Here is a 15,812-nt window from a genome sequence, read left to right on the forward strand (position 1 = left end):
TGTCCCAATAGTAAAGTATTCACATTAGCCATGTTAAGCCATGTTCTAGTTGCACATTCATATTCTTAATTGCAGTAAGGTATGTGGAGAGTTTTGCCTTTTGCCACATAATGACATGACGTGGGGGACAACCAGTGTAAATGAAGTGCAGCAAGGTTTGAGTGGCATGTGGGTCAGTGTTCGGCATGTATAATTCTCTAAGACATGATCATGTAGATACTAAAAATGGCCTTCAAACTCTGTGCACAATTCCTAGCCCTGGAGTTGCATATCAATTGCATGCCTGTGGGGGAGGACTGCAACAATGAGATCAAGTATAGCCTAGATCAAACATGTTGCAGCATCGAATAACAGAAGGGAGAATAAAGAAATGTGCTCATAGCTGGGAAGAATGTACTTACTGCAGGGAAAGAAAAGCATGACTGTGGCTGCATACTTTGGGAATACTTTGGAAAGAAATTCTTATTGGCAATTACCAAATACTTTCTCCAACTACACACAATACCCTGTAATGTCAAAGCAAAAAAAACTTCATAGAAATTTCAATTTATTGAAAGTAAGAAGCATAAATAACATATAATTTAAGTATTCGAACATGTATTCAATTGGCCTTCCGCTCTTCGGAATGCTCCTACAAGCGTTGCACACCTGGTTTTGGACACAGTTCATCCCATTATTTCCTGTAAATACTCTCATGCTCTATTATTGGATGAGTGTCTGTGAACTACTGTCTTCCGGTCTCTCCACAGATGTTCAATAGGGTTGTAGACCAGGCTTTGGCTAGGCCACTCAAGGAAATTTGCAGATATGTCTCTTGTAGCCACTCCAGGGTAGTCTTGCTGTGTGCATTGGGTTGACGTGCTGAAAGATTTATCTTCGCCCCAGTCTGAAGTCCTGTGCACTGTGGATGAGGTTTCCTTCAAAGACCTCTGTATATTGCTCAGTTCATACTGCCCAGTCTCTGCTGTTGAAAAGTATCCTTCCACCTGGTTTACACTGGACCTAGCACTTGGCTTTCAGGCCTAATAGTTTGATTTGGTTCTTTTTCATCAAGCTGTGAGTCCTTCATTCCTTTTATTCCCAAGTCGCATCTGTGACATCAGCCCTTCAAGTGAGCGCAGTTATTAATTCGTCCACTCGAGCAGTAACAAGGGCAGTGGGGGCAGCTTTTGAAAATGGGACCAGCACATCAAATCAATGGCAATCAACTACATCTGGTTTTGTTGGGGATTTCTCTGAGGGGAAAGTGGCTTGGGCAAGTGCTGAGTGACTGTAAACTTTGTTTGGAGTCCAGACAATAATTCCAAGATTGTCTTACATTTCAGTCATGGATCTTTGATTGAATCCCCTTTGTGTATCCTACCCATGACGTCACTGTGTCCTCTATCTGCACCCTTACAGAAGAGAGCCGAGTGTGGCTTCACCAGAGGCAGTTGTGAACGGCCCGGCGTGATGTGCAGTTCCTACCAGCCTGTTCCTGCCACGCACAGCTTTTCGCCTGGTCCACCAGTAGAGGGCAGTGCCAGTCCAGAGTCAGAGCTGCTGCACTAACCACCAGATCAGGACCAGCAATATTCACATTAGGCTATACAGACAGTTGTACAGACAGTTGGATGAAGAGAGACCTACTCTAATGGATACAGATTTTTTTTTTTATTTGTTTATATACTATTGTTCTTATGAGGTGATCTGTCTGAAATCTTGCCACTCAAAGTTAGTCATGTTGCGATAGTTAAAATGATTGTATGAATAAAAATATTTTATAAAAAGAAAATGTATACAGAAACGGCAGATTAATAACTGAAATTTACCAATTGGAACACTCGGTGTGACCTAAAGAAAATAGCATTCCCCTTCTGCACAAATCTGAAGTCTTTATTTCCAGGTAAATGCAACAGTTACTATAATGTTAATCGGCAACCCATGTTGGTCTATTTATCAGTACACTTGTTGTTAGGGAATCAAAAGGATTTTAAATATTCAAAGTTTATTTTGCCACAGGTATTATTTGTAAATGTTTCTTGTATACTTTCAACATGAGCAAGATTGGAAAACCTTTGGTATAGTTTTTAACTTAATTTATTAAGGTAGATTATAATGTTCTGTTACTAAGAGCCATACACATGTTCTCTCCCCATGACAACATTAAACTGTACAAACCCCGAGGCGAACAACTGTACGAAGTTGCATGTAGCTAGTGAGTGTTAACACTGTCTGAAGGCTTGTGGTAAATGGGTCCCATTATACAACTTTTCCCATATTACTCAAGTCAACCTTTCTACCTGCAAAATTATGGGGTTGTAATGAATATTCTTGGTATTGCTTCAATCATGCATCATTGATTCTTTTTAATAAAAAAGGTATCTGTGCCAGCAATGGAAAGGGGATGAACTATATAAGGACTTACCCTATTTTATTGGATATTGAATTTAAATTGTGATCATCTCAAGATAATTATTCCTATAATTTCAGGGCATTATTTGATTAATCTCTGTTCACTTTGATTACTACTTGTCACTGTTGTTTGGACCTGTTCCTTCCAAGGCTGTTCTGTAGTGTGGTGTTACTGTTTGGACGGGTCATGTGGCAGGTCTGTGTCTATCAGTCTGTACAGCTACTGCTGAAGAGTTAAGATGCGAATGGGCTGGTTGATGATCAGTGGGGTTGACTTTAAAACCGTAGCCCACCAACACTTGAAACATGTTTAATGATGATAAGCTATTATACATACACAGGGAAATATCTGCTTCTATATTTTCCAGATTGATTGGTCATTAGGTTTGTTGTACGGTCAAGCACTGCTCAGTCACTCTTATCATGTGGCCTTCTCAAATGAACAACTCCTTTCCTGAAGACCCTCTGACACCACCTTCACAAACACAAGGACATGATTGATGTTTCTTTAGCAGATACACATTGGTAACATTAAATATGTATGTTAATATAATATACAGTTAATTACATGAACGTATACTTAACTGTTTTCAGTAATCCTGAACAATCATGTCTAGATGCTGCTGGGAGAGGAAATCTGAAGTCAATTTACTTATATTTCTTGTAAAGCTTGTGTTCTGTGTATTTAAAGGGATAGTTTGGTCTAGATTTATAAGTTAAATTCCACTTAGCCTGAGTTCTTGAAGACCCACTGAGTCATTTTCCACAAGCCATTCACATGTCCCAGTGTGGAATTAGCATTTTCTGATTTAATTAATTGAAAATGCTTCAGTACCCACAAAAGCTTAGCAAACCTTGGAGAAGAAACACTCCAAAACAGACTGGGAAAGAGTTCAATAATGGCTTTTTGTGAAAAATGGCTCCATGGGCGTTTAAGAACAACTCAGGGTTTGGAGTTTCGCCCAAATATGAAACTAGGTCGACCTATCCCTTTGAGCAAGAAATGTGTACGTTACTCCCTCTAGTGTCAATACGGGGAATAGCAGATTTCTTTTAAAGGCAATCTAGCTAACGTTATGTTTAGTTTGGAATTTCCATTCTTCCAGCCTATACTGCCCGGCCTAACTAATCAAATGAACACATTTTATTCATGTTCTAGGCAAATGGCACAACCTGGAGCGAAATTATTTAGATATAACTGGAAGACATTCAAATAACACCTTTCTACAAAACAGTTTATAATATAATTAGCATTGTTCGGCTTGTATGATGGATATCTTCAAAATAATTAAAAAGTATGAATTACCTTCAACCCACTTGAATTACTGCTGAAGGGATTGGTTAAAATGAGCTAGTTCAATGTTTTTACAATCTCATAAACAGTTTACTTGGCCAACTCACGGCTTCGATTAAGAAACGTGTACTTATTATGATTGTCAGATGTTAGGTTTTCCAAGGAGGGTTAAGAGGATTGCACTTATTGTAAGTCGCTCTGGATAAGAGCGTCTGCTAAAGCACAAATGTAAATGTTACTCAAAAGTTCATGAGAAAAAAGCAACACCATATAAAGCCCACGAGGACGCCTGTAAAAGCCCTTACCTCTCCTCCGTGCTGCATGTCTCAGACAGGGAACACTGTCTAACCTTGAAACCTCGGAGACACATTGCTTCAGCTTAGAATGTACACTCGGCACAATCAACAGCTTAGTTGTTTTTGCTGTGCCCAGTACCTATACCAAGTAAAAAGGTTCAGATTTCCTTAGGATGTGGAATGTTTCTAACAAGACAGCACTGAGACAATGTTCCCAACAGGTAGCATTATTTTCCAGACAGTTACGCCCATGATATACTTAACGCGGCCATACACTTTGGAGATTCCTCAAATGTACCCTTTAGGGTGTGTTGGCCGGGAAGATGAACATTTCCTAAAGTCAGTTCTTCAAGTAGAACAGAACTCTGTTACAAAACCGTGCATGTTTTACAGCAACATGTTCAGTTGTTTGAAGACTTCAAAGTAGCATTTTCTCATGAAGGGAGCTCCGGTTATTAAATGCTGTTTCTAAGATAATGTTCCGTTATCATTTTATACGTTTATTCAGAGGTCATTAATTACTGTGTTTTTTTTTATTTTTAAGATTCACATTTAGAAACAAACTAATTTAATATAATTAGTGGTTAATTTTCTATAGACTAAAGTTGACTAAAGACAACACTTGATAACTTGACGCTGAAATATCTCCCCTTTGTAAGACCACTGCTCTCCTCAAAATGGGATAGTAGCAGGGGTGGGTAGTAACGCGTTTCGTGATAAGATTTGAGTTTGGGTGTTCCCTCCCGCTCCTTTAAATCTGCATCTGAGGGCGAGCACAGACATAGCTAATTAAATGACAGAAACCGACATGGAATGTTGTCAATTGGAGGACGTTGACGAGGGAAATCACATGTTTCGATTTAAATTGAAAATATAAAATATTAAATTTTTTGTCATTGAACAAGTACAGTATAAAGACATGTAATATATCCTAAACCCAAACCTACTAAATATAATAACACTACAACTTGTTAGTATATTTGTATTAGTGGTTCATTGGGCTTGACTTGAACTTTATTATTTAGTAATGCACTTTAGTTAGCAGCCAATCTAGCTAGCTAGATTTTAGTTGAAAGCAATTGCTGCTAACCAGGTGGCTTAGTTGCAATGCAGTCAGTAATTCCACCCAAGACCTGACTTACTAACAACAAATATTTGATTCACAAGATGTACTGAGCATTACTACACAAGATTATTTATTTTTTACCAGTAACATGTATGATGGCCTTCATTTGCAAAAATCTTATTTTTAATAATAGAAATACAGTATTATTTACTTTTGCAATTTATTTTGTTTTTCTGTTCTGCATTGCTATGGGCTCTGGGAAACAAATGCCTATTCAAACGTTAAAAATGCAGTTTGCGTTTGTACTTTCTTACTATGGCATTATAATGTCTTGAACAAAATATCGTCAGCCTCATAGCATAATTGCCTAAATCATATTTCAATGATTTTGGAAGAAAAAAAAAACACTTTTTAGAAATCACATTGTTATTTTTTATTGATATTATAACAGTACATTCAACCAGATGTGTGAACAAGTATGCAAAAAGAAAAAGATCCATCTTCAATTGCCTAACAAATAAAAATGACTTAGGCAGAATATTCCATGACTTAGGCATTTTTTCTCTTACATATAAATGCAAACATAACAAAAGTTGTTTTACTCTCCTAAATATAACCAAGATGTGTAATTTGCGAACCTTAACCAAGTTGTTTCTTAATGTCTAACCTTAACCACTGTTTTCCTTTGCCACCAAGTTCCACTCAGGTGCTGTGCACACTCATTTTCACACTGTTGTCATAGTACTGGTGGGCCACTCTTGGTAGTACTGGTTTCATTGCCTGCAAGTCATTGAATTTCCTGAGAATAATTGGCAATTGGGCAGGAAAGAGTGGGACCCAGTACTATTCGCTGAGGCAGGTCCTCCCATTCAGACTCAAAATCCAACATGTACCGGATTCGACCATCAGCCAAGTACTGGAGAGCCAGGAGGCCAGGGACTGTGGGGTCACCAACTTTTTTACCTGGTCGAATATTGGTGACATAGGCCCCAGATAACTCCATGAAGTCATTGTGGTATAGCTGAGTCACCTTGTATGGGGATGGATGCATTCATGCAGTCTCAAAGATGACAATGTAATCACGTGGAGTGTGAATATCTTTGACGAAGCGCCGCTCAATGAGGCTATGCATGGAGTCACACTCCATTTGTGTGTGCCCCGCAACCAGAAACCTTTGCTCTATGGTGACACCGTGCTTCATGGCCAGATGAAGGTAGGAGTTGCTGATGGCACCACACCAATTTTGATATCCACAGCCATCACTCCAGACAATGACTTTCTCAATGTTTCCGTTGGCCTCTAGGATTGATTCGAAGTTTTTGGACTGCAGATCGGCAAAAACCTCACTGCTGAGGGAGCCTTCATGCTCTTCCCAAGCTTAACAATATCCATCTTTGTTGTTCACGTTGAAGCAAGTAAAGTGGTGCATCTGTAATTTCGTTTTGTAATACATTGTACTTGCTTTCGTCTGGGGGCACAGAAGAACGCATTGAAGGTCCATTGTCCACACTGAAAGTTTGTCACTGGATTCCTTTTCATCCTTAGCCTTTTCAGTTTGAGCCTGAGCCTTTAATTTCAAATGTGAGTAGTAAGGGTATCCTGATCTGTATTTCCTACCTTGGCACTGACACATACATCACACTGGTCTTTTTTTGGTATGAACACAGAGTAATTCTGCTCACTGAACACTTTTCGAAAACATGTCTCACTCACAGCTCACGCTCCATTTTCACCAGCAGCTTTCTGATATTCCTTGTGAAGATCACTTAGAACTGTTCCCAGCACCAGGAACTCCTTATCCTGATAGGAGGGAACCTGACGGCAGTAATGGGATGGGACTGTAGGCAGTCCAGAGAGCCATTAGTTCAGGAAGGTCTGGTCAACATCTGATATGGGCACATGTGGGCCAGTCTTGTTGATCTTGGGTTTACATGGATCAGTTTTGGATTTCATGTCCAAAGTTAACCATGATCCGATGGTTCTGGGGGCGATGCCAAGTGTTGAACAGAAAAGATTCTTACACACAGGTAGTTTTACTCTTACCAGATGAAAACAAATCAAACAGAAGAGCTAATACATTACTTCTGGACAGCCGTCTTCTCATGTTTTCTGCCATTTTGTTTGTATCAAAACTCAAAGAAGTCAAAGAGATGACTAAGGCAGATAGTGTTTTTGGATTCTAATGTTGTGATTGGCTAAGGACATAGGCAGAAAGGCAGGATGATGCAGCAGTGGTAGGAAGGTAAAGTTAGGCAGATATCACAATTTGGCCAAAAAATGACTTAGGCAATTATGCTATGAGGCTAACGATATGTAACTAGTACTTTTTTGACCAAGTACTCTTACTCTTGTGTCGTTTTTTTCAGGTGGTACTTCAACTTTTACTTGAGTACATTTTAGGACGAGTAACAGTACTTGAGTACAGATTTTCAGTACTCTACCCACCCCTGGATAGTAGGTAGTGCACTCGCCAACCATACCTGCCAGCATTTCACAAGCTGAAGTTTTTCATGTACATTATGTACGACCATGTACAGTACCAGTCAAATGTTTGGACACACCTACTCATTCAAGGGAATTTCTTTATTTCTCCAATTTTCCACATTGTAGAATAATAGTGGAGACGTCAAAATGTATGAAATAACACTAATGGATCATGTAGTAACCAAAAATGTTTTCCAGATAAGATATAGCCAAATATAGAAGTAGCCACTCTGCCTTGATGAACGTTTTGCACAATTGGCATTCTCTCAACCAGCTTCATGAGGTAGTCGCCTGGAATGCTTTTCCAACGGTCTAACATTTTACATTGATCTGTTTAACACCTTTTGGGTACTACATGAGTCCATGTGTTATTTTATTGTTTTGATGTCTTCACTATTATTCTACAATTTGGAAAATAGTAAAAATAAATTCAGAGAGGTTTATCAAAATTATTAACTGGTACTGTACGTTCAAAGGGTTACGTCATACAATTATTCTCAAATTTACTTTTGGGAGCATTTTTACAGTTACAGAATGACAGAGTGGATACATATAGCTGGACAACAGCTATAAAAGAACACTTAAAAAAGATAGGCCAAGCTGAGAGACACAAATGGAAAAGTTGAAACACAAACACCTAAAACACTGGATAACAGAACGATGATTAATGGAACTAAAGTGTATTCCCTTGAACACCAAACAAGCCCCACAGCTGTACTCTACTAGAGGGTCCTCTGTTGTCATTTGTTGTTAACACAGCTCTTAGGGGGCAGCTATGTGATTATTTTGAGTTTTTATACAGTATATTTTACCTTTACTTAACCAGGCAAGTTAAAGAACCAATTTCAGCTAACTGTCTTGCTCAGGGACAGAACAATATAGCTTTTACCAAGTAAGGGGATCAGAACCTTTTGGACACTAGTCAGATGCCCTAACTACTAGGCCACCTTGCCACCGCTAAATTAAATCTCAAAGATTAAATATTTGTTTGACTGGAAATGTAGGGCAATTTGGCACCTAACATTAACTTAACAACACAGAAGACCTTCCAGCAAGAAACCAACAGCAAATTGACTGATTATCATGGAGGGTTCAAAGTCGGTGATTTGCATAGCAATGACGTATATCGTACGTTCTCACTTCTTCCCAGTGTCTCGCTGCCCAAATTGCCAGTCAACACTTTTTTGTCACTGAAAATGAATAGGAGCACTGCTTTCGCAGCGCATGGCAGCGTTAAGTATATCATTACCCTTACTCAAGTGAACTAGTTCAACTGTGCCAACCTAATGAGCCCAGGCTACCTCCACAGATGTGTGATAACAAGAAGATTGCTGAATGAGTTCTACAGCAGTGGCTCTCAGATCTCTCCCGGAGACTCCTAATTGTCTTTTAGCCCAGAACTAGGTCACCTGAAACCACTAGTCCACTAGTCAAGGGTTTGATTAGTAGTGAAGTTGATTCGGGTATGCTTGCTGTTGGAGTACATCTAATACATGGAATGGCCGGGGGTGTGGTCTGACAGCACGGTTGCCTAGTAACCTGGTGAGTGGTCCTGCTGATGAGTGACGGGGCATTGTAGGAGTACTGGGACGCAACGTCATCGCAGCTACCGTAGATCACCACCACATCCTCCGTGCCACTGTCATACACGTCAAACTTACTGTTCACCTCCACGCTCACCAGATACGCCCGGGCAAGGTGACAGCAGATCCTGTGGTAACTCCACCCCTGGGGTAAAAACAGCAGCATTATGTTGAGATTCATTTGAAAGTGCTAAGCCATGCAACTCACCCAGTTCGAATGGAACCTGGACATAAACAATTGGGTTTTTACTACATACTGCACCGGAAAGAGGTAGGTTGGTACCTGATAGTTAATGTGCTCTATGAAGATGCTGGTGCTGATTTTCACTGCTAGAGAGCGCCAGATACTATACTCCAAGGATGGGAACTCAGGGAAAACATCAAATGCCTCAAACAGGGAATCAATGGCAATGAAGCAGGTCTGGGAAGAAACCATTGACAAGCAACCATAGAGAAGTATAAACAGAGAAACGTGGAGGATAAGGTTTTACTAACAAATCTGTATGGTTAAGTGAAGCAGTTGGAGAAGATATCCAATCACTGGTTTATTCACTGTCATACTTTTGCACTCCATTATCTATGTCCCTGCGTGTTGTCTGACCTCGCTATTATCAAACAGAGGAGTGAATATTAAATTTATAATAATGTGCTTTCTCTAAAAAAATGGAGATCAGACACAGGGCTGTTGTCTTGGTGGATACCCCCTTGGTCCATACTAGCTATTTCATAGGTGCATATACACTCACCTAAAGGATTATTAGGAACACCATACTAATACTGTGTTTGACCCCCTTTCGCCTTCAGAACTGCCTTAATTCTACGGGGCATTTATTCAACAAGGTGCTGAAAGCATTCTTTAGAAATGTTGGCCCATATTGATAGGATAGCATCTTGCAGTTGATGGAGATTTGTGGGATGCACATCCAGGGCACGAAGCTCCCGTTCCACCACATCCCAAAGATGCTCTATTGGGTTGAGATCTGGTGACTGTGGGGGCCATTTCAGTACAGTGAACTCATTGTCATGTTCAAGAAACCAATTTGAAATGATTCGAGCTTTGTGACATGGTGCATTATCCTGCTGGAAGTAGCCATCAGAGGATGGGTACATGGTGGTCATAAAGGGATGGACATGGTCAGAAACAATGCTTAGGTAGGCCGTGGCATTTAAACGATGCCCATTTGGCACTAAGGGGCCTGAAGTGTGCCAAGAAAACATCCCCCACACCATTACACCACCACCACCAGCCTGCACAGTGGTAACAAGGTATGATGGATCCATGTTCTCATTCTGTTTACACCAAATTCTGACTCTACCATCTGAATGTCTCAACAGAAATCGAGACTCATCAGACCAGGCAACATTCTTCCAGTCTTCAACTGTCCAATTTTGGTGAGCTCGTGCAAATTGTAGCCTCTTTTTCCTATTTGTAGTGGAGATGAGTGTTACCCGGTGGGGTCTTCTGATGTTGTAGCCCATCCGCCTCAAGGTTGTGCATGTTGTGGCTTCACAAATGCTTTGCTGCATACCTCGGTTGTAACGAGTGGTTATTTCAGTCAAAGTTGCTCTTGTATCAGCTTGAATCAGTCTGCCCATTCTCCTCTGACCTCTAGCATCAACAAGGCATTTTCGCCCACAGGACTGCCGCATACTGGATGTTTTTCCCTTTTGTAAAAATTGCTTAAATCACCTTTCTTTCCCATTCTGACATTCAGTTTGGAGTTCAGGAGATTGTCTTGACCAGGACCACACCCCTGAATGCATTGAAGCAACTGCCATGTGATTGGTTGATTAGATAATTGCATTAAGTTTCTAATAATCTTTTAGGTGAGTGTATATATATAATTCAAGATGAAATACAAGCACTTGCCTTCACTGGCAACAAAGTTGAATAAATTAAAAGTAGAGACCTGAGTGGATGTCTCACAGGTGACCGTCATCTCCATTGGCTGCAGGGTGAGACAGTTGAGTACACCCAGGATCTCCCCGCAACCTCTGTAGTCTGTCAGTCTGGTCTTCTCCCTGGGACTGTTGCCTCCAAGGTCTGGGCTTCCTCCAGTCATCTGGAATACAGTACCATACCATACAGAGTTTCACATCCATTCAGCACAAGGTAACAATTATAGTCAATATATTTTTGGCTTGTTTGATCATTAGGGGAGCATACAAAAAATACCAGCACTGGGTATAAATTACCTAAAAATAATAGAAATAATGCGATAAAAGCTACCTCAAAGTACAGCTTCAATTTCAACAACCAGAAACCCTTCAAAGTGAAGTATAATGTAAAAATGTAAGCTTAGGATGTGTGAATTTCATTATGCCCATTAAGGTTTTTAAGAATGAACAAGTTTCATCACTGTGACTCAGGGGCTAAGGCTAGGAGGTCTGAAAGACTCCAAACGATGTTAACACAAACCTTCTTGATGCCATATAGTTGAAACCTTTATTGGATAAGGATATCAAACTAAATACTGTAGAAGACAACATCGTTGTTTGACTTTTAAAATGTTTAAACTGACAAAAATATACATCATTTTCTTTTACTAATACAACCTTTTATTACTTAAGAGATTATTGTGGCACAAGCATTCACACTTACATTTCTAGTTTTCTTTTTCTTCCTACAATCTTAATAAATAATATAATGATAACATTATAAAGCTTCAACAACAAATTGTCCTGGAGGGTCCTTAAGAATGGCATATCTGTCAAATAAAAAAAAAATGAATGCAAAGGAAATGTTCAGAGTTTCTGAATATTGTATAATACTCCTTTCTTGAAACCAATGCATTATAGTGCCTTAAAAACATGAATGCTAACACGATACTTCATAATGTGAAACCTCTGTATTCACAGGTGAGGGAACCCATATTGGTTTATAAAAAAAGGCATGCATAACTGATATTGAAGTGTAAGACCACAAAGTAAATGTGTCAGTACAAAGAGAGGGCTATTATGCCCTTCCTTTCAAAATGACCCATAATTGCAGTGTCACACTGTAATGTGTTGAAATTGCTTACATTGTGTTCCATTTTAAGGTGACCAAAATGACAATGATTAAGTGTAATTTACACGTAGTAGCATTGACTGTATACTTCATGTTGTTTTCTAGCGAGTTAATATAATATGGCAGAGAGGTAATTAGTTCACAGAGAACACTGGGAGGGAAACTACTGGCGAGTAGTCGGCAATTTATATCAGCCAGGCATTATTTTGTTTGCTATGAAATTGAAGACTAATATCCTTCTTAACTTTCATGTTCAGCACTGATGTTTCAAGCTGTGTGTCAGAGCAAATTACAAATCAAAACAGCTTGATATAAAAATGGTCAAGCATGTTCAGAACATTAACCAATGATTATCCATAGTAATATGTTATCCCTTTTTCTATGAGTACACATTAGTACATACCTTAACCATGCCAGAGACAATCAAGTGTATGCCTTGAGGATCATCATGTTCTTCTATTATGGTGTCTCCAAAGTCAAAAAAAAGAAGCTTTGCCACTTTCTGAAACAACACATATTTTTGTTACCAAATGGAAATGAAACATTTGTATACCGCAATATCACTGGGAAAATCAAACAGACAGTCAGTCTGAGGCAAGGGTCTGCCTGGGTGGATGCACCTTCATGAACTGAACCTGGTTGCTGTCTTGGTTAAGCCAAGGTAAACTCTGTAGCAGTTCCTCTGCTGTTGGTGCTTGGATTGTTGGTGGGAATTTGGTCAGTTTCTTCATTTTTATTTCAATCATCTGGCAAACAGAAAAAGAAACATTCTTAATGTGTCAAAAACTCACTCTGTCAGTAAGTAACAAATGACAAATGAACTGTAAATGCCAGGAGGAGCCAGCTGAAGGCACCTTCTCAAGCTTTGATGCTTCTATGTCATCTAAGAGTCCCTCAGACATGAGTGCATGGATGGCATCTCTATCACTGTTCAGCACAGCTCTTATGGCGTGTCTGGTCTTCACTGAGATGGCAGTCTCCGGGTAGTCTCTCTGCAGCAAGCCTGAGAATAGATTCAATGCCGAGTCCTGTCCTCACTCACTCGCTTGTCAGTGTTAAACATTTTGTGTAAGCCCATCGTCACACAACAAACAGAGCCTGACGTGAACCAATAGCAACATATTTACATTTCACAAATCAAAAAATCAAGCTGTTTTACATACACTTGTAGCATGTAATCCTGCTTTATGTCAGTGAAGACTCCCTAAGGTCAGCAGCCATTTACTCTTTTTAAATGCTAATGAGATGTGTTATATGGTTTCCAGAAAGATACATCAATCCCCTCTGGCAAAAGAGCATGCCGGTAATCGGAGAAAATGGCTCCTTGTGGTATTATTAACACACGGTATCCTACCGAGTCCTTGTATTGTCCCAGAACACATTTTGAGCCCTTACACTGAAGTCACCTAGGTCCCTTCTCTGGCTCTTACAGGGAACAATGGACTGGTAGTTACATCCCATTTCATTTCTCAGAAGCCCTACTAGTTTCCCAATAACCAATCATTTATATTTGCCTTGTCCCATTTGCTTTGATGGTGGTGACTGGTTGTGTCTAAGAACATAGCAGTTCCAACAGTAAACAGCCTGGGTTCCCCGTCTACTTCTCCGTCTGTAGTAAGTTTGGTTTTACCATTGTGAGGTCCATAGAACTGCTGACAAGCATGACTACAGCCGGGGTCAACAATTTAAACTATATGCAAAATTATATTTGAATTGGTCAGAAATGCACTTTCACCATTTAACCAGACACACATTACAACAGCCACTCTGGAGCATCAGCATCAATCCATTGCAGGATTTGGTTTCATTTCTCTGAACAGAAGATACGATGTAGGATGGTTGTAAAGTATGTACAGTATATAGGGGTGGTTGTTACTGTGCAAACAGACACAGGAAACTAATCACAATATGGACAGTGATTTAGCATTATTGGTAGATGTTTTACATAGTAGCCAATTAGAGCAACTTCAGTAGTGACTGTGTATATTCTCATACTGGCCATCTGTGGGATTTGAAACCTGGTGTTACTGGCAACATGCTCTACCAGCAGAGCTACACAGGACTAGCTGAAACTAGATGTGCAGTGTAGATACAAATACAGTGCCCTCAACAATTATTTGCACCCCTAATAAAGCTGAGTAAAAAAGCACCTTTTGATGAATCAGCTTGTCACACTGAAAAAATTACAAACATCCACCCTTTAATTTAAGTTAATTTATTCTGAAAGAATAAATCTGCCATCAAGAAATAATAATTTCTAACTAAACCATGTGCCACGATTATTGGCACCCCTAGAAATTCTTATGAACAAAATGTTATTGAAGCATTTTTTCCATTTAGATTGTACTTTTTGAAGAAGTGGTTGAAGACGTGTTGAGGAAGTGTTGAGGAAATATTGCTTGACAGTTCCTCAGAGTGTTGAGGAACTGTCAAGCAATAATTCATGACTTCCTGTTTCACTAGTATAAATATGCAAATAAATCAACATAGTAAAGATAAGAGAACACACAAATCAAATGAAGGAAAAGTGTGTTGAGCTTCTATCTGGGAATTGCTATAAAAATAATTGCTACTCACCTGAAAATGCCCATATCTACCATTAGGGCAATTCTAAACAAGTTACAAACTTGCCTGGAAAAGGACCCATGTTTATTTTGCCCCCACACACAGTGAGGAGGATGTCAAGAAAGGTAAAAAAAAATCACCAAAGGTCACTCTTGGAGATTTACACAGGAGAGTAGCATATCTTGGGTCATGAAGTCTCAAAAACTACCATTAGACACCACCTCCATTGTAATGAATAATTAACGCCAGAAAATGTAAGCACCTGAACTATGCTAAACGCTACTGGAACTTTGACTGGAACCGAGTGCTATGGTCAGATGAAACAAAAATTGACCTTTTTGGCAAGAAACACTCAAAATGAGTTATTTTTCCTCCAAAGGCTCTGAGAACCTTGTTAGGGTACATGGCATCAAACTAAAACTTGGTCGTCATTGGATCTTCCAGCAGGACAATTATCCTAAACATACTGGAAGTATATGGAACACAAAACCAATCTACTGTCATTGCCATCTCAGTCCCCTGACCTAAACCCCACTGAAAACCTGTGGGCTGAGCTAAAGTGGAGATGATCTGGAAAGACTCATTGCTGTTCAACTGGCAATGCGAGGTTGTACAAAGTATAAAATGCAGGGGTGCCAATAATAATGGCAGATGTGGTTTGTTAGAAATAATTATTTCTTGATTACAGTTTTTTTTTCTCAGAATAAATTTGCTTCAATTAAAGGTTGGAGGTTTTTAAATTTTTATGTGACATTAGGCTGATTTGGCAAAATATTTTTTTATAAAAGAAATGTTTTACTAGGGGTACCAAAAATGATGGAGGGCACTGTACACAGCTAGTGTCCCCACAACTCTCTTACCAATCTCCTTGACAGCCTGCTGGCGGTTTCCCTCTAGTATATCTGTTAATTTCTGTAACACAAAATGTGGGTTGATGTCCAACATCCCAACACAATGGTTAAATTACACTTAATTATACCAGATACCGGTCACAACAACGGCTATCATTTTCTATCATTCTACATGGATTGGCACTTGGGACTTCTTGAATATAATGTAAGTTGTTTAAACAATGTGCTGTTGCTGTACAAATGTAAAAACACCTTAGATATGCATTTGT

At 39.4% G+C, this 15,812-nt stretch overlaps 2 protein-coding genes across 7 annotated transcripts in view; one reads left to right on the forward strand and one right to left on the reverse strand.

Moving 5' to 3' along the window:
* The window catches only part of ppp6r3 (protein phosphatase 6, regulatory subunit 3), a 24,738-nt gene extending 21,434 nt beyond the window's left edge, over nucleotides 1–3,304 (forward strand). For all 6 annotated transcript variants that reach the window (XM_020040381.2, XM_020040382.2, XM_029114944.2 and 3 more), the window contains one exon: nucleotides 1,402–3,304. In XM_020040381.2, coding sequence (XP_019895940.2) covers nucleotides 1,402–1,453 — 52 coding nt within the window. In that variant the 3' untranslated portion in view covers nucleotides 1,454–3,304. The remainder of the gene's footprint in view (nucleotides 1–1,401) is intronic.
* Nucleotides 2,781–15,637, reverse strand: LOC109616928 (sodium/hydrogen exchanger 10-like). Its single transcript, XM_020056721.2, has 10 exons — nucleotides 15,553–15,637; nucleotides 12,982–13,130; nucleotides 12,748–12,873; nucleotides 12,531–12,629; nucleotides 11,028–11,180; nucleotides 9,401–9,538; nucleotides 9,196–9,262; nucleotides 3,994–4,123; nucleotides 2,980–3,017; nucleotides 2,781–2,869 (listed from the first exon to the last, which is right to left on the reverse strand). The coding sequence occupies exons 1-8, from the start codon at nucleotides 15,635–15,637 to the stop codon at nucleotides 4,098–4,100; spliced, it is 843 nt and encodes a 280-aa protein (XP_019912280.1). The 3' UTR covers nucleotides 2,781–2,869; nucleotides 2,980–3,017; nucleotides 3,994–4,097.
* Nucleotides 15,638–15,812: the final 175 nt, after the last annotated feature.

This window comes from Esox lucius, chromosome 19, assembly GCF_011004845.1.
Source record: "Esox lucius isolate fEsoLuc1 chromosome 19, fEsoLuc1.pri, whole genome shotgun sequence".
Taxonomy (NCBI): Eukaryota; Metazoa; Chordata; class Actinopteri; order Esociformes; family Esocidae; genus Esox; species Esox lucius.

Coding starts and splice junctions, on each gene's coding strand:
- LOC109616928 (XM_020056721.2), bottom strand. CDS start 15,637: ATGTTGGACATCAACCCACATTTTGTGTTACAGAAATTAACAGATATA. Junction 11,181..12,530: donor TTGTCTCTGGCATGGTTAAG/GTATGTACTAAT, acceptor ACTGTATTCCAG/ATGACTGGAGGAAGCCCAGA. Junction 4,124..9,195: donor GGTGAGCGTGGAGGTGAACA/GTAAGTTTGACG, acceptor TACTTGGTATAG/GTACTGGGCACAGCAAAAAC.